Here is an 18,680-nt window from a genome sequence, read left to right as displayed (position 1 = left end):
ATCTTTTAGGGTACTAATTTTGAATCGTTAATTTATTCTCTTGCATAGTGTACTTTTTACAAAATACAAAAGAGTTTGTCACATAACCATATTATTGTATTAAAAGTAAGAATTGTATTAAAAGTAAGAGTTGTATTAGAGGGATCAAGTAGGGAAGATTTTTTTTAAATGTGCAGAAATTTATTATCTACAGAGAACAAAGTTTCTTTTTGTGTCCCATCTCTTCTCAAATAATCTTATGCACATTCTTCATCGTATATAGGTTTAAATATAGTTTCTATCTCTCTAACCTTGAGTTTACCATTTTCTATTTATAACAATTTATAAATCTTTCTTTGGAATATTTCAGAGGTACCAAAGATGAATATATCAAAATTGAACTAGTTTTTCTTTCTAAACATGTTTCCCTTTACATGTTTTCTAATTGAAGTTATCCAGTGTCTTTCTAATCACTTTTCTCTTGTCACTGTGAAGTCAACTACTTAAAATCATTTTTATTTCCTTTGTGATCAAGTCACTATCCAAAGCTTGTTGATACTATTTCCAAAATTTGATTACTTGCATATTTGGCCATTTCCAATATAACAATCCTAGCTTAATAATTCATTTATTTGGTTATTTAAATATTACATTTTTTTTGCCAAGCAATTTTTCCATTAGAATTCTTGTAGTTTACCTGGATTAACAGCTATGTCTGTCATCTCTAATCTTTCGATTTAGTAATGTAGGTTTAACATGTTACTTTGATGCTTAAACATTCTAATTATTTTTCTTCTTTGTATCTTTATTTCTCGTGGACAGTAATCTTCAAGGATTCCTTTATACACAAATATTTTTGAGGAATCTATTTTATGCGGGCTATATTAATATCAATTTTTTCCATTACTACTTAAAATAATAATATGGAAGAAATGCAAATCACTCTTCTCATTAAAATGAAATAATAATATTTCAGTATTTGCCGTTTAAAACGATAACTGTTGTGCTATATGTTAACATAAATAACATGATCATTAACCATTTTTCCGAATAATTTATGTGGAAATAGTTTAATGAGAAGAGTGATTTGCATTTCTTCCAGTACTTGATTTAATTTCAATCAAATGACTGTTTTGGTTTTGGTTTTGGACTACACCTGGCTGTGTAATCTCAGGGCAGCTAGGGAAAGCCGCGATGGCGCTCTCTCTCTCTCTCTCTCTCTCTCTCTCTCTCTCTCTCTTTCTTGCTCTGCTCTCGCTCTCCCCATCCAGGTTCAGTGGTCTCAGGCCACTCCCCACCCACTGCGGCCCATCCCATTATATAAAGCTTAAAAAGAAAGGAGTATTTTGATAGCAATTTCAGTTTATTCTGGCAATTTTTTGGTACTACACTAAAACTTGGCAAGTGATTGTTTTCTGAAACTTTTCTGCAATATGCATTTTGAAGCTTTATCACTGAACTTTCTGTTTTACATTACGGTATAGTACTGTGAGCAGTAGCTTATCTATGTTTAATTTTGTAACTGCATTCCTTAGTCATTTGGAAAATACTGCTTTACTGAGTTATATAGAACTTCGAAATATTAATTCATTTCATTGAACAATTTTAAGAAATCACCTTTCACCTCCATCAATATAATAATGGTTGATAAGATGTTCTCCAAACTTTGTAATTGGCTTAAAGCTGCATTTATCTTTGTCAACAAGTAAATTATCCCCCTTTGAAGTGACAGTTTTACTTTTTGCTTGATGAAAATATCTTCCAGGTAAGCTCAGCTGAATAGCCATAGATGTCTTTCATGTTCAAATAATAGTCTTTGAAAACAGCAACAATTGCTGGTTCAGTTCTTAAGCCAAGTAACCACAGAAGTACTTTTCTTTGAACAAAATACACTGATTTGTACAGAGTGCCTTATGCTTGCTTCCTATTCCTTCACATGGACTCTAGGGTGAAATTTAAGAAACTTAAACAAAAGTAATCATATTTCTGCATCTACAGAGATATCCTTAAGTGAAATTGGTATTTGTTTACTTTTTTATAATTTTATTAATTTTTACAGTATGTGCTGATGAAGAATACAATATTATTTGCTGCATTGCTGAATGAAATGCTGTTAGTTCTATATATTTTACCAGATAGTCATGGAATTTATGTGCTTAGGAAAAGCAAATTGCAAGACAACTGTTCTTTTATCATCAAGTCACAGATAGATCATTTTGATGGAATCAGTTCATTTAAAAACTTGCCTGGCTTGAAGCAGGTGAACTGGAGAATGAGTCAGTGGTTGAAGTGGCTATCTTCTCCTTAACAATTGAACTCTTATTTTCATTTCAGGTAATTGATAAATACCATTTGAAGATAAAAGTACAAGACATGGATGGCCAGTATTTTGGATTGCAGACCACTTCAGCCTGTGTTATTCATATTGAAGATGCTAATGATAACTTGCCAACATTCACACAATCTTCTGTAAGTACTTGATATTAATTAAAGAACAATGTGCAGGGCTGGAGCGATAGCACAGCAGGTAGGGCGTTTGCCTTGCACGCGGCCGACCTGGGTTCGATTCCCAGCATCCCATATGGTCCCCCGAGCACTGCCAGGAGTAATTCCTGAGTGCATGAGCCAGGATTTACTCCTGTGCATTGCTGGGTGTGACCCAAAAGCCAAAAAAAAAAAAAAAAGAACAATGTGCAACCAATGCAACCAGTGCAACCAACGTTACTTGCTAAATATGCTCATCTTCATCTATACCCCGTGATTTCTGATGAAATATTCCCAATCATATGAAAACAGTTTGAACTTAGGGTATAAGCTCATAAGCTCATATAAACATAATTCTCTAATAATTAGAAGAATTGAACTTATTTCTTAGAATGTTCTATTTGTGAGTTTCTAATTGAACTTTTTGTTGTTTTTATTATTTTAGTATGTGACATCAGTGGATGAAAATACAGTTAATATAGAAATCTTACGTGTTTCTGTTGAAGATAAGGATTTAATCAATACTGCTAATTGGAGAGCTAATTATACCATTTTAAAGGGCAATGAAAATGGAAATTTTAAAATTGTAACAGATCCCCAAACCAATGAGGGAATTCTGTGTGTGGTTAAGGTAAGAATGAATGAGTAGTTATTTGTAGCTTAAAATGCATAAAGTAGCACAATAGAGAATAAATAAATAAAAGAAATTCTAGAAAATATAGATAAATATAAGTATAAATATAGGTAAATATAAATATGTATAAGTAAATAAAATATATAGGTAAATGTAAATTCTGTTTCATGTATATGATGACATAATTTATTTGGGGTAGCCATTTATTAACTGAAAATTTAAAATATTATACTTGTGCCCAGTAATATGTATAGTATCTACTTTAGAATTACCATATCAAAAACTAACACAACTTTGGTGCCAAAGCAGTAGTGACAAAGGTTCTATAGTTGGGTCAAAGCCTCTGCTTGGTAATTGAATTTGCTGAAGGATGTGCAATTTGTTGAGTCTAACTAATTATTCTTAGTTAGACTCAGAGGGTGACAGTTTATATATATGTTTATCAAGACCCATTATATCTTTAGATTTCTGACAGAGAAGGGAATCACGAGCTATTCATATATATATGTATATACATACACATATATATATGCACACACAAAAATATGTGTCTGTTGCATTCTGTAAAATCTCAGAATTGCTCTTATTTCAGGAGCCAGCTATCCCACAGTTATCCTCAGATCACTCAGATAACTGATATCTGAGTGATCTGAGCAGTTTTGTTGTAAACAAAGACATAGGTTTACATCTCCTCTCTCTTACACTGGAATGATTCTGTTGTGGCTCTATAGTCTTTTCCTTTTGTACAGTCACAAAGAACAGGATCAAAAATGATGACTTTTTTTATTCCTAGCTGCAGTTTTTGTGAATTTTTCTCCACCGAAATAGCTAATTTTTTGTCTCTTTCTTTTTTTTAGCTGCTTCTCTAAAACTTGTTATGTTCTAAGAAGGACATTTATCACTCACGTCCAAAACCTGATAAAATTTCTTGTAGTAAAAGACACAAATTCGATTTATAACCACAGTCAGGCAAAATTAAAATAAAGCCCTTTCATAAAACTTGCTGATACTACATTATTAGAAAATACATGAGTTAGAAGAGCTTAAAAAGGAAAGTGTAATATCCATAGGTTCTATATTCACTCCCCTTTTAAAACATGTTGTAAAACTAACTCAGGCTTTATACCAGGTACAGTTCATCTCAGGAGGGTCAGATAAACTGTTCTTAAATCAAAGGCATGGATAGTAATTGCTGGTTGGTGTGTGAAATCCCTAAAACAATGTCTTAAGTGTTACCCTCGAAGCAGTTTTATTAAACACTTCCTGAAATTGTCATTAACTCTGATAGGTACGGCAGGGATTAGACACTTGCGCACAGCTGACCTGGGTTTGATCCCTGGCACTGCACGTAGTCTCCACCCCCACTGCCAGCCCTGCCAGGGATAATTCCTGAGCACAAAGCAGGAGTAAGCCCTGAGCATACATAGGCATGGCTATAACTGGGAAAAAAAAAAGACTGATAGTGTTTGTTAAGGAACAGTTGGTTTCTGTTTCTCATTTTTTGTTTACTGGCTCCATCTAAATATGCAGGTAATTGAAGGATTTCCCTCCTCCCATTATCACACTTTGGATATATAGTTATTATTCTCATGACTGCTCTCAGCACAGCACTTCTATATAATGAAATTTAACTAGCACTGTTTATTAGTGGACATGTCTAAAATTAAATGTCTTGAGCTGATTTTAACACATCTGTTTTGATAGCCACTGAATTACGAAGAGAGACAGCAGGTGAGCCTGCAGATTGGTGTAGTTAATGAAGCTCCGTATTCGAAAGAGACTGGATCGAGGCCACCCATGAATACAGCCACGGTTACCGTTAATGTCAGAGACCAGGACGAGGGTCCCGAGTGCATTCCCCCCATGCAAACCACTCGAATCCAAGAAAACTCCCCAGCAGGAACAAGGAGCAATGGCTATAGAGCATATGATCCAGAAACAAAAAGTAGCAATGACATAAGGTATTTTATCTGTTTCCAAATTTACTATGTTTTAAAAATGTATTACTTATTTTGATTTTGATGCCAGTATTTTAATTTGGCTTACGATCTATTTTGTTATCATTAATAGGTATAAGAAATTAACTGATCCTAAAGGGTGGGTCACTGTGGAAGAGAATTCAGGATTAATTACAGTTTTCAGAACTCTGGATAGGGAGGCTGAGAATATAAGAAATGGTATATATAATATTACAATCCTGGCAGCAGATAGAGGTAAGAACTATGTTTTCAAGTTGCTACATAATTCTGGACTATGTACATATTCACTTTGTAAATGAATGACGTGCATTTTTATCAGCTATATACGTTCTCAACTTGTTTACCTCCTCAGATGACATACAAGGAAACTGAGTTTTATTAGTGTTTAACTATAATTTTTTAAGTGATGTTTACTTTTTAATTGCATCTTAGTTTTAGATGTAATTCTAAGATAGTTTAATTATAGAAAACTAGAACTAGAAAACTGTTTTTTCTTTTTTAGGAAACTGACAATATATTTGGTGTTTGTAATTCTGATTAAGGATGTTGTATAAAAATATATTTATGATTAAAATATTTTATTTGCATGCAATATCCTTAACCAGGATATCAAAAAAATATGTGCATTAAAATAATTTAGTGCCTAATATAATTTTATCATAACATGCACTTAAACTTTGTATCACAGAAAAATAAAATTTACAAGCGATTTTAGAAGGATGCTTCACATCCAATTAAAGACTGCCCTTTAAATCCTCAGTTTCTCATGGTCCTTTATCAAAGACATGTGTATTTGGTCAAGAAAAAATTAAAGAAGTACAGAAGTTTTACATATTTAATAGCACTTGGCAATTGAAACAAAAATGAAAAATTATTCTCTGAAATTAGATAACTTGGGTTATAAGTTTATATCACACCACCTCTGTGGCAGTCACTGTCACTGTCACTGTCATCCCGTTGTTCATCCATTTGTTCGAGCGGGAACCAGTAACGTCTCTCAATGTGAGACTTATTTTTTTTTTATTTTTGGGTCACACCCAGCGATGCTCAGGGGTCACTCCTGACTCTGCACTCAGGAATTACCCCTGGCCATGCTCAGGGATGGGATGCTGGGAATCAAACCCGGGTCGGCTGCGTGCAAGGCAAACGCCCTACCCACTGTGCTATCACTCCAGCCCCAATGTGAGACTTATTGTTACTCTTTTTGGCATATCCAATATGCCACGGGTAGCTTGCCAGGCTCTGTCTTGCGTGCACATACTCTCGGTAGCTTGCTGGGCTCTCCAAGAGGGGCGGAGGAATCGAACACGGGTCTGCTGCGTGAAAGGCGAACGCCCAACCGCTGTGCTATCGCTCCAGCAGTGAATAAAATAATCATGAGATTAGATATTTTATGGAGTTTCATCGTTAATCATCATTGTGCTCTAGAGGTGTTTGTAAAGGTGGCTGATGCCCCCCAGTGGGACCCTAGACCAGTGGAGGATAACAGCCTGCCATAAAGGGAGGGAAGGAGAAGGTTACATTGGTTATTTTCTGTTTGTTTCCTCAAAGATGGTAGATTTCCAGGGGGAACTGGTTGATTTTTTTTCCCCAGTAAAGGGAGCAGTAGGCCAAATAACTTTGGAACTTCTGGTTTAGAAAATGCGTGCAATGGCACTTTCCCATTCACTTCTTTTCGCAGATAAGTAATTCTGTTTATTTCTTTAATTTCATAGACAGCTCATTCCACAATATTTTTGTTTGTTTCTGCCATTGCCTTTTTCTGTAATCTGTACTACTTTCCTCTGGGACCTCCCTACTGCTTCTTAGTGGAAACACCCTCTCCTCTTGAACACAGACCACGGGCCCCACGCTGGCTTCTCACTCTCCACTTACTCCTTTATCTCTCATGGATTTATCTGTCATGGGTTCTTTTATATGCTTTCTGAGTTGTCTAACTTCCCTCCCCTGTGTTAAGAAACACAGCCATTTCTTAAACATCATGGTCAAGTTTGTTTTTCTTTCTTGCTTCTTCATTGTTGTCATTGTTGCATGTCCAGGGGTCAAACTCTTGCTTGCAATGCTGTGCTCGTGGGTGAGCCAGGGATTGCACACATGCTGTGGAGCTGGGAATCATGGCAGTAGCCCCACCACGATCTCACTGACCCATACGGGATCACACTTACAGCCTCAAGCCCACAAGGCAAGCACTCTAGCACTGAGGCACTTCTGCAGAGCCTTCTAAATCCAAACTCTTGAGGTCATTTCCCTCAACTAGTTCCCCATTGCAATGGAGTTTTCTGTGTTGCATTATTCCAGTTCCAGGTGAGAAGTGTATTTCTAATTTTTTTAAAAAAATTAACATGGGAGTAATATATATATATATATTTATATATATAAATCATGGGACCATGATTAATCCAATTTATATGACTGTATGGAATTAGCACTTATGTAGAAGTATACTAGTACTAAGATGTGAGCATTTTGTGTATGTACATGTACACATAAATGTTCATTGTATTATACAGTGAATAAAGGAAACAGTTTTCACTTCATCAATAGTTGGAAAACCTAACTGTGAGATGATTAAGATTTTTAGTTAGGGTATTTGGCTTCACACTAGTACTGATTGTGAAAAGCAAAGCAAGGGAGTTTACTACACGATTCTAAATGTTTAATGAAAGGGAATTTCAAGCATTTAGCATGGTAGTTGGTGAGTTAACACTGTGTAGGTCACTTTTAAAGAGAAGGCAATTAACCAGATTCAGTTGGTGAGGCATATGCATATAGACAGTGAATTAGTCTTCTGATTGTTTGTGTATCAGTTTTCTGATTGGTCCTTACTATTTTTATCTATTTCTTAGCATTAATCTTTCTCATTTTGGAATTTAAATATTCAGCCTCATATTAAATAAATAGTAGTTTACTTATTTTCGATTTTGTATTTTTCCCTTCTATCCCTTGACCCAAATTTAACTAGCAGTCTTATAGTTACATCTCCATACTTTTCTGTAGCCCAATTTTCAGAATTAGTGCTCAGTTTTAGGGCTTTGACTCCTGACGAGTGATCAAAGTAGAAATTTTAAAAATCCTTTTGTATTGGTGAAGAGTGTGAGAGCAGGAGTGTCCTCTGTCTTTCCTAGGTTGGAGGCTTCCTATAACCCCAGCTAGACTCTGCACGTTTGTATATATTCTTAATTCTCAATTCTGGGGCTGGAGCAATAGCACAGCGGGTAGGGCATTTGCCTTGCACAAGGCCGACCCGGGTTCAATTCCCAGCATCCCATATGGTCCCCTGAGCAACGCCAAGAGTAATTCCTGAGTGCAGAGCCAGGAGTAACTCCTGTGTATCACTAAGTGTGACCAAAAAGAAAAAAAAATTCTTATTCCTTCCAAGTCTCCTTTAAAAAAAAAAATTGTTGTTGTTTGTTTTATGGACTATCCCTGGCTGTGCTCAGAGTTTACTCCTGGCTCTGCCCTCAGGAATTACTTCTGGCAGAGTTTGGGGGACTATAAGCAGTACCCAGCATCAAACCCAGTCAGCCACATGCAGAGCAAGGGTCTTACTTGCTGGACCGTCTCTCCAGCCTGACCATTCTTTCTAGTAAACAGAAAGAGCAAATGGATTTGAGACAGAACTTCTTGATTTCTGTCAGCTTTGAATCTCCACAGCCATATAACAAGTAAGCCTTCACCTATGACTGCTTCATCTGTGGATCCCATATTTTCTAGTATAATACTTTGTACAAAGTATTTATTAATGTATTACATGCTTATATAAAAGAATTTTGTAGGCTATCTACTTTAGCATGTTTCCCCTCCTTGATTCCTTTGCCCTCTGTGCACATCCATGTCCTGTTCTCATCTAGTCTTCTAGACACATCGAGTTGGGTTTTTTGATGCAAAGCCTTAAGTGTTTCCTGTCTGTATGTTAGTATCTCACCTCCTGGTGTGGCTCTTAGGAACCCTGATACTCCTCTCCGTGACAGCTTCCTTCAGCTTGCCTTTCCCTTCAGTGTAGCTGAGGTGGAGGAATTGCACTGTGCTTTCTCATTTCCATGAATTTCCTTGTGCTTCTAATTGCATTGGAAATATCTTTGTTTACTCTGTCCCTCCCTCCCTCCCACCCTCCCTCCCTCCCTCCCTCCTTCCCTCCCTCCCTCCCTCCCTCCCTCCCTCCCTCCCTCCCTTCCTTCCTTCCTTCCTTCCTTCCTTCCTTCCTTCCTTCCTTCCTTCCTTCCTTCCTTCCTTCCTTCCTTCCTTCCCTCCCTCCCTCCCTCCCTCCCTCCCTCCCTCCCTCCCTCCCTCCCTCCCTCCCTCCTTCCTTCCTTCCTTCCTTCCTTCCTTCCTTCCTTCCTTCCTTCCTTCCTTCCTTCCTTCCTTCCTTCCTTTCCTTCCTTCCCTTCTTCCTTCCCTCCCTCCTTCATTCCTTTGTTCCTTCCCTCCTTCCCTCCCTCCCTCCCTCCTTCCCTCCTTCCTTCCTTCCTTCCTTTCTTCCTTCCCTCCTTTCCCTCCCTGTTTCCTTCCCTCCCGCCTTCCTTCCTTCACTACCTCCTTCCTTCCTTCACTACCTCCTCCCTCCCTCCCTCCCTCCCTCCCTCCCTCCCTCCCTCCCTCCTTCCCTCCCTCCCTCCCTTACTTCCTCTCTATCTTTAATAAGTAAAACAATTTTCTTTAGACTGTGAGGAAGGAGATAGATTCAGGAGGGGAGAGTTGAATGTACACAGACTTAGATAAAGGTCACCTTCCAGAATGCGGGGAAGCACCTCTGTTTTTTTTTTTCCTTTAAAATACAGAACTCAACTTTGAAAAAGTTCCCATGTCCATTGCAACTATTTTGTAATGAATGATGAATCTAAAGAGCAGCTGTAGTCTGTACCCTTTGAAGTGGTGATAATTTTCTTTTAACATTTCCTAAGAATGTGTAGCTTGTGACTGTTGTTGGCACTGTTCATAAGTGTGTTGTATATATCTAAGAGACATTCTAATATGTTCTTGTATAATTTCCAAGTAGAAATGCAAAATCTATAAAAATTGTACTTTTGCATCTGATTCTCCTAGATGGACGTTCTTGTACTGGGACATTGGGAATTATACTTGAAGATGTGAATGATAATGGCCCATTCATACCTAAACAGACGGTGATAATCTGCAAACCTGTGATGTCAAGTGCAGAGATTGTTGCTGTCGATCCAGATGATATCATAAATGGTCCACCCTTTGAATTTAGTTTGGAGGGTACTTCTAGTACTGACACAGAAAGAATGTGGAGACTGACAAGAATTAATGGTATGTATTTCTCATTGTTTCTTTGTTCTCTTCAGTATGGGGATGGTTAAATACTTATTTTTCTCTGAGTATATGTACTGTGTTGGAATTGCCAATGAAAGAAAACAGCATTCTAAGTTTCTGTTGTAGCGGAAATGGACCTTTCTAGTACTCATTTAGAATCAAAGCTATCCTAGGACTTTGTCCAGTGTTACTTGCACTCTCGCTCCACACCCACAGGGGTGTGGTTAGGGTATGTGGAGTGTGTGTGAGTGTGAACGACACAAGAAAGCAAGAGAGAGATGGAGACAAAGAGAGAGACACACACAGAGACAGAGAGAGTATCTGTGTTACCTGTGTACACAGGTCTGTGTACTAGACCTGTCTAGTACATTTCCATTGTTAGGTCCCTCCTACTACATCAGTGCTTCATGTGTTAGTAGTATCTTAGATCCCCGGTAACACAGTTCTTCCTTCTATTTATCAGGAAGTAGACTTTCTTAGGCAGAATGTTTAAGGGGTTTGTTTGGCATAAGTAGTTGTACAAGACTGAGAGATTTGGTTAGGCCAAAGGACAGCTCAGGAACCCTACAGAGATTCAAGCTAACCTGCCCTTCGGAGTGGTCCCACAAGGCCTCTGTGCTCCCCTGGGTTAGCCAGTGGGTTAGGGGGTGACCTTTAGCCCTAAGGCATAATCACTGTTACCCTCCCTCACTGGTGGACAAAAGACCTTGATTGCCTCAGAATCCTGAGTCTCTTTCCTATCCCTTCCCGCTGTCCGTGCATTGGCTTCTGACCATTTCTTGTCCATTGTTTCCTTGGAATCTCTGCATTCTGAGTCCTGCTCTGATCTTCTGATTTTACCCTGGGAAGGACCTACTGTCGATAAAGAATAACAAAAGTGAAAGAAAATGGAGTATTAACTGCTCAGCACATTTGCCATCGCCTGACTGCCAAACTCAGGGACATTAGGTCTCAGCGTTCCAGTCTCCGTGTGTCCTCAGGCATGACTCAAGATAATTTGTTTTGCTTTTAAAATGCCCTTGAATATTCTTCAGCTTCATTGGCTGGAAATACTCTTCCATTTCCAACTCTGGCAAGTTAGAAAACAAAAGTTGAGAGAGAAAGGAAAGGGAAGCTAGGATGGCGGACAAACCTGGAAACTACAGAAGTCGTGGTAGCACATTAGGGTTCTACTTCCAAATTCTCCTCTGAGGACTGACTACATTTTGAGTCTTATTTAACAACAATATTCTGAGATTTGCATATGCAGTTTATTAACTGTTTTTTTCTTAGGAAGAACTAATCTTATTTTCAGATTTTGTTCTTTGTACTTATTTGGTGTTATTTGTCGTTTATTTTCAAATAATATTGAAGATGGTGGTAATTTTTTAAAAAAATATTTCTGTTTGGCAAATAAATTGATTATAGTATATTTTTGGTCAAACTTTTATTATTTTAAAGTTTCATAAAGCTGGGAAAGCTTTATGTGAAGCAACACAAAGCTGGGAAACATAAACTTAATAACAAACCCTATGGGCCGGAGTGATGTACAGTGGGTAGTACATTTGCCTTGCATGTGGCTGACTGTTGGATAACATTGGGTTGTCCTTGCTCCTTCCGCAGCGAGCTTAGGTTTATTGAGTTACTCCTACAACAGTGGCCCTGGGGCATACCCAATTCCATCAGGCTCTAATAATCTATATTGCTTCTCTCTTTCCTTTATGTCATTTGCATGATTTAGCAATGTCCTTTTTGTTTAGACACAGGAAGACAGTTGATGCTATGTTTTTCTAACATGGGAGTTAATTAACTATGAAATAATATTTACTTCTGGGTGTCTAATATTTATCTGAGTTAAGCCTCAGTTGCTTTTACTTCCTAATACCCCCAAAAGGAGGATCTCAGCAAGGGACAAGGATGGACCTAGGGCAAGGTGTAAACTACTCTCACATCAGAAAGGGACATGCTAAGTACCATAAGAACTATAACTTAAGACCACAGTCATGGAACAAACTCTGTCATGACTTAAAAAGAAGTAATTGAATAAGGACCCTGTTAGGTTAGGAAAGACTAATTTGGCCTGAGCACTGTAGTCTGGGATGTATAATGAGAATTTCCCAGGAAGAGCTAACCTTTAAGCTTACTATATCCCTTACTGTGTCTGTACAAAATGACTAGAAATATTAGTAAGAAATAAATTTACTCTAATTGTTTAAATGGATTGCTAGATGCGGAAAGGAAAAAACAATACACCCTAGATGAAATCCCATCCTTGAGTGGATCTCCTAGTAATCTAGAGTGCTGGATTCTCCAATGAGATTTTGTCCTTGAGTTAATCTCCTAGAACTTCTGATGGAGTTCCATCTGTTTGTGTTATGACAATGTTCAATCCCACCTATGTGTACCATTTGCCATAGGAATCATTCTATTATGCTGGGCCCAGTTAATTGGGGAGGGTTTCTCCTGAGCCTGCGCATGCAGCCCGGCCCTTGACTTCAGAGTATAGAGTGTACCAGAGATTGGCCAGGGACATTCTAACCTGCACTGAAACAAATCAAAACTAAAAAGTATAGTTGGTTTCAGTAGCCTGTTGAACCATAAGATGAAATTCTAGTAATTTCAAGCCTCAGGTATGCCACTGTACTTATTTTTTTGGCCTTTTGGATCACACCCTGCGATGCTCAGGGGTTACTCCTGGCTCTGCATTCAGGAATGACTCTTGGCGGTGCTCAGAGGACCATATGGTATGCTGGGGGATCAAACCCAGGTTGGCTGCAACCAAGGCAAACGCCCTTTCCACTGTGCTATTGCTCTAGCCCTGCCAATGTATTTTAAGCCAGAATGGTCTAAGTGGTCATAATTGTCTCTGATAAAATGTTTAAGTCTAAGTGTGTTTGGCTCATTATGTGAAAATAAAGTCAGGGGAAATATCCAGAAGTTCAGTGATACTGTTGATGATAAATGATGTATGATAGAAATATTACACTGAATAGTTCTATTAAAATTCTGAAGTTGTGGGGCCATAGAGATAGTGCAGTGGGCAGGGTGCTTGCCTTGCATGTAGCCTACTTGGACTCAGAATCCCAGCACCTTATATAGTCCTCCAAGCCCTGCCAGGTGTGCTCCCTGAGTACATAGGCAGATGTAAGTCCTGAGCAGTAGCTGATGTCGTGGAGCCCCTTTTCCCACAAATTCTAAAGTTGTGTTCAAAATCAACCTCTTAACAAGTCCTTTGGTTTGAGAAGGATTTGTTTGTATACTGGTAAATATAAGAACTGAAAGGCCTTTTGTTGTTGCTGAGGATCAGAACTGTTCAATCCATTCACCTTTCCCTCTTGTAGTATCAAGATCTTCATTCATAATAGAATCGGAAGACTACCCTATCAGTAGTTATGTATCTCAGGAGAAATCAATGACATTTTTTAATGCTTGGCGCCATCTTTTTTTTCCAGATACAGCAGCACGTCTTTCCTTAGAAAGAAGAGATGCCGCCTTTGGATCATATAGAGTACCTATCAGAGTAACAGATAGACATGGCCTGTCACGGGTGACTCCATTAAATGTGTTGTTGTGTGACTGTGTGACCGAAAATGACTGCACTCTTCGCTCAGATGCAAGGACAGGCAACGGAGAAATACGACTTGGAAAGTGGGCCATCCTTGCAATACTGTTGGGCATAGCTTTGCTATTTTGTAAGTCCTGTCACAAATGTCAGCAGTAGCCTTTAGACTAACTTTTGAGTTAACATTAGTGTAATCAGTATTGTTAATAATAGCTATTCATTTGTGTATACCTATAGATTTTTAAATATTGCAACCATTTTATATTCATGCAAAGGAAGACAAAGTTGACATTCATGTGGTAATTCAGAATTAAAACTTTTTTTTTTTTTTGGAAGTGGGGTTGCATCCAGTGATGCTCAGGGCTTACTCCTGGCTCTGTGATCAAGGATCACACCTCGGGAAGCTCTGGGGACCTTCTGCGGTGTCAGGGATTGAATCAGGTCACCGTGTGCAGATCAAGTGGCCTGCCCCCTATACTGTCATTCTGGCCTCCAAATTTAAGCATTCTTATGACACCTCCCTTTTAGTATAGTTCTTCAGGGTTCATGTAAAGAGGGGCAAGTATGGAGAAATGTAATTCTAAATTGTGGTTGAGTTAGGTTTAGTTTAATTTATTTTTAGTGGCTGAAAAAAGATATTTTTTACTTCGTTTAACACATAATCTTCTATACGTACAATGATAAAAGATCCCGAATTGTTGACAATCACCAGTAATATTTACTGGACACTAAATCTGAATTTTACCAATTTATCTGTCTTCCTATCTATATATCTTAGGCAAATGTGTGTTCATTATGACAGTACATTAGAATCAATTTGAGAAAGTTCCTAACCAAAATGTCAGTGTATTATTCATACCCAGGTAACTGGGTTTGTTTATTTATTTATTTATTTTGGTGTTTGGATCACACTGGGTGATGCTCAGGGATTATTCTTGGCATGGTGCTCAGGGGTCATTTCTGGTGTGCTCAGGGGAACCACATACAGTTACAGTGATGAAACCTAGTACAGCAGAACACAGGCCAGCACCTTAACTCCCCTACAATCTCTCTTTGCCTTGTGCCTTGTTTTAATTTTATTTTTAATCGAGTCACCTGGGACTGGAGAGATAGTATAGCATAGATACTATAGTGCTTGCCTTGCATGCAGCCAACCTATATTCTATCCCAGTGCTTCATAAGCTCCATCAAGTCTGCCAGGAGTAATTCATGAAAGCAAGGCCAGGAGCAAGCCCTGAGCACTTCTAGGTGTGACCTGAAAACCAAATAAATAAATACACAGTCCCTTGACTAGAAATTATTTTTCAGAAAATACTTTTTTATTTTTCAGAGAATACTTTTGAGTTTGTTTTTCTTACAAGTGAACACTAACACTGTTTATAGCATAATCCCAGTCATTCAGTGTATAGTGAGAGTATCTCCCCTAGGTATTACATGTCACATGTTAACAACAGTTATTTAGAGAAATGATAATGAAACAATTGTATGCCTTACAACCACTAATTATAAGAGAGGATTTTTTCCCTTTTCCTTATCCTGTTCAACACATATTTAATTATATACTGGAAGTGGATCTGTTTCTAGTTTCAGCATGGGCATAAAGTTCAGTGTGGAAATCCAATATTGAACCAGTCTTTGTGGCAGATTGGATTCTCTTGTGTACTGTTTTGACACAGGCCACCATGTGTGTATCTTGAAAACGGTCTTAGTGCTAATTATCTTAAACTCATAACTTCTCCTTATTTTATGATAAAGAAAGCTCATTGCTCTACCGCTCCAGGTATCCTATTTACCTTAGTCTGTGGTGCTACTCGGACAACTGAAAAGCCAAAAGTATTTCCAGATGACGTAGCCCAGCAGAACCTCATTGTGTCTAACACTGAAGCTCCCGGTGATGACAAAATGGTAAGTACTACCTCATTTCAAAAGAAGAAAGGGCAACTTGGTCTAGCCAACTCTTAAGTTTTCTTTGGAGATCTTTCTGATACCATGTAACTTAGACTTATAAGATGTCATCAGTCCCACAGAACACAAGAAATACCATGGGCTTACATGTTGATATATGTGGCATTTTAATTTAGTCATCTAGTGTCACATCATGGTAAAAGTCCTATTTGTTATTATTATTTAATACTTCAAATGTTTCATGGTTTCAACTTAAGGTCTTCTCTTTTTTATATGCTGAAAGTGCTGTTGGTGCTATAAAAATGTTCCATTTAATTACTCAGATCATCAACATAATTATTTTATTTTTTCCCTGGCAGCAGTAATAAAATGACTGCAAGCTTTGATGAGTGTGGGAAGAACTTTAATGGAGACTTTCTGGTTCATATATAGAGAAGGCAGAAGCTTGAGGTCAAATGTGTAAAACTACAATAACAAGTGAAGGTGTTACTCCAACTTTGAGTTCTAGTCCAGTGCATAGCTTCTTTCATGAGGAATAAATAAATTCTTCTTCTAAAAAGCATGATCAAGCAGCCTTGATGGCATAGTGGTGAGCATAACCGCCTTCCAAGATGCATAGTCATAATCAGTGATCAGGCGGGGATGATTTAGAACATAGCAGGATGTTGGCATATAGGGAGGTATTATAAAAAGCAAAACAAGGTTTATTCAAAATGAAAAATGAGTGGTTAAAACTCTGGTGTTCTTACTTTCCCTGCTTGATATATTTAGAGTTATTCACATTTCAGTGATGTTTTATCGCAAGTAATTATTTTTAATTTCATTGAAAGAAAACCAGATTCGACACTGTATAAAATTACTGATATATTTCTATTTCCACTCTAGGCAAGTGAAGGAAATAAGTTTTAAGCAGAGCAAATAATGTGAGACAAAAACCCTATATTGGAGTATGAGATGACTGGAAAGTTTTAACAAATGAAGTTGGATAGTTTTCCTTTTTTTGTGCTTTGGTTTTGAGCTAGAACCCAGATTTGTCCAGGGCTCATTACTGGCAGGGTTTCAGGTACCATATGGGGTGCTGGGGATCAAACTTGGGTTGGCATATGCAAGGCAAGGCCCACTCTCTCTCCAGTGCCTAGTTTTCTAAGATTTTAAAGAAGAAATGGGGATTAATTTTAACTTCTCTGATTTGTCTCAAGAAACGAATCATTTGACTTCCACAATAGTCTCTCAATATTGAGCACTGCATGAAGTACCGGGGTTACGTAGTTAGGTAGCACTGTTGTCCTGTTGTTCATCAATTTGCTCGAGCGGGCACCAGTAACGTCTCCATTGTGAGACTTGTTGTTACTGTTTTTGGCATATCTAATACGCCACGCGTAGCTTGCCTGGTTCTGCCGTGCGGGCGGGATACTGTCAGTAGCTTGCTGGGCTCTTCAAGAGGGATGGAGGAATCGAACCTGGGTCAGCGGTGCGCAAGGCAAAAGCACCCTACCCGCTATGCTATAGCTCCAGTCCATAATGAAAGGCAAGTGAATGATTTTCTAGTTCTGACAAGACCAAGTTGTAACTTCCAGGAAATGCCTCTCAGGGTTTGAGGGTGATGGGGATGATGATGTAGCAGGTAGAGCGCTTGACTTGCACGTGGCTGTTCTGGGTTGGATCCCCAGCATCGTGTACGGTCCCCTGAGCTCTGACAGGAATCACCTCAGAGTGCAGAGCCAGGAGTGAGACCTGAGCACCCCTGCGTAGGACCCAAAAGCCCCAAAATAATGCCTTTCGGTGGAGCAGCATTGGATATAGAACTGGCATGAAGCCAGAGTCGTGGGCACGTACGAATGCACCTCTCCCTCAGAAACACAAATTGACAGCAGTGCGTTATCTGACTCGCTATGTGCATGTCAACTGAGTTACAAACAGTTAGGTATGCAGAATTACTAAGAGTGATTTAATTCCTACTTAACTTCTACCTCAAAAATTCTAGGCATTACCTGCATGGCACTAGCCTTTGATTATTGTATTGAAGTCTTTCCTTTTTGTATTTTCCTAACTCCTCTCTCTCATTTCAGTTTTCAGCAAATGGCTTCACATGTACAACCCATACTTCTGGCAGTTCAGCTCATGGAATGGGCTGCACCTTGGGATCAGGAGTGAAAAATGGACAGGAGACCATTGAAATGGTGAAAGGAGCCCATCAGAACCTGGAATCCTGCCAGGTGGCTGGGCATCATCACACCCTGGATCCCTGCAGGGTAGGGGGGCAGCACACCTTGGATTCCTGCAGGGGCGGACACGTGGAGATTGACAACTGCAGATACAATTACTCCGAGTGGCACAGTTTCACTCAGCCCCGTCTTGGTGAAGTAAGTTTCCTAAATGGCCTAGAAATCTGTTTTGATTTCATTTTAACTTTCAAAATGATTGCACTTCAGTGATCTGATATTTATTTCAAATTAATGATTAATATTCTGATTGGAACATCATCTTCCTTAATTTTGGTATCATTCTGTCTAGATGCTAATTGGGTATTTACTCTTCCTCATATTTTGTGTGATTTTTAATTCCTACCAAGTTACAGTGGTAGAAAAATTATTTTTATATGACTTTGTGTTAATATTTCTTGTCTGACAAATCCTGTCATATTGAAACCCAAAGTGTGGGTCTGGGCAGTTCCAGCCCACACAGTCATGGTTCCTTATTCCAAAAGATGAGTCCACTTTAGTGTGGCTTCATTTCACTACGGCCATCATTTTGAAAGGTTAGCAATGGCTTCTTGTATACTTGCTGCCACATCTGGGACGTTTGGAAACATGCTGTATAGTGAATTTATAGTGTGATTTGTGATCAGACCAATCATGTGCATTTTTTATATGTAGGAATCCAT

The 18,680-nt window shown here is 38.5% G+C and overlaps 1 protein-coding gene across 1 annotated transcript in view; it reads left to right on the top strand.

The window, feature by feature from the left end:
• The window catches only part of LOC101548479 (desmocollin-2), a 36,886-nt gene that overhangs the window by 15,820 nt on the left and 2,386 nt on the right, over positions 1 to 18,680 (top strand). Inside the window, exons 8-15 of the mRNA XM_055129553.1 lie at positions 2,314 to 2,448; positions 2,909 to 3,094; positions 4,802 to 5,058; positions 5,168 to 5,310; positions 10,120 to 10,347; positions 13,782 to 14,021; positions 15,672 to 15,796; positions 17,866 to 18,159. Of these exons, the coding sequence (XP_054985528.1) occupies positions 2,314 to 2,448; positions 2,909 to 3,094; positions 4,802 to 5,058; positions 5,168 to 5,310; positions 10,120 to 10,347; positions 13,782 to 14,021; positions 15,672 to 15,796; positions 17,866 to 18,159 (1,608 nt within the window). The remainder of the gene's footprint in view (positions 1 to 2,313; positions 2,449 to 2,908; positions 3,095 to 4,801; positions 5,059 to 5,167; positions 5,311 to 10,119; positions 10,348 to 13,781; positions 14,022 to 15,671; positions 15,797 to 17,865; positions 18,160 to 18,680) is intronic.

This window comes from Sorex araneus, chromosome 2 (assembly GCF_027595985.1).
Source record: "Sorex araneus isolate mSorAra2 chromosome 2, mSorAra2.pri, whole genome shotgun sequence".
Classification (NCBI taxonomy): domain Eukaryota; kingdom Metazoa; phylum Chordata; class Mammalia; order Eulipotyphla; family Soricidae; genus Sorex; species Sorex araneus.
This window is presented reverse-complemented; position numbering and strand designations above follow the sequence as displayed.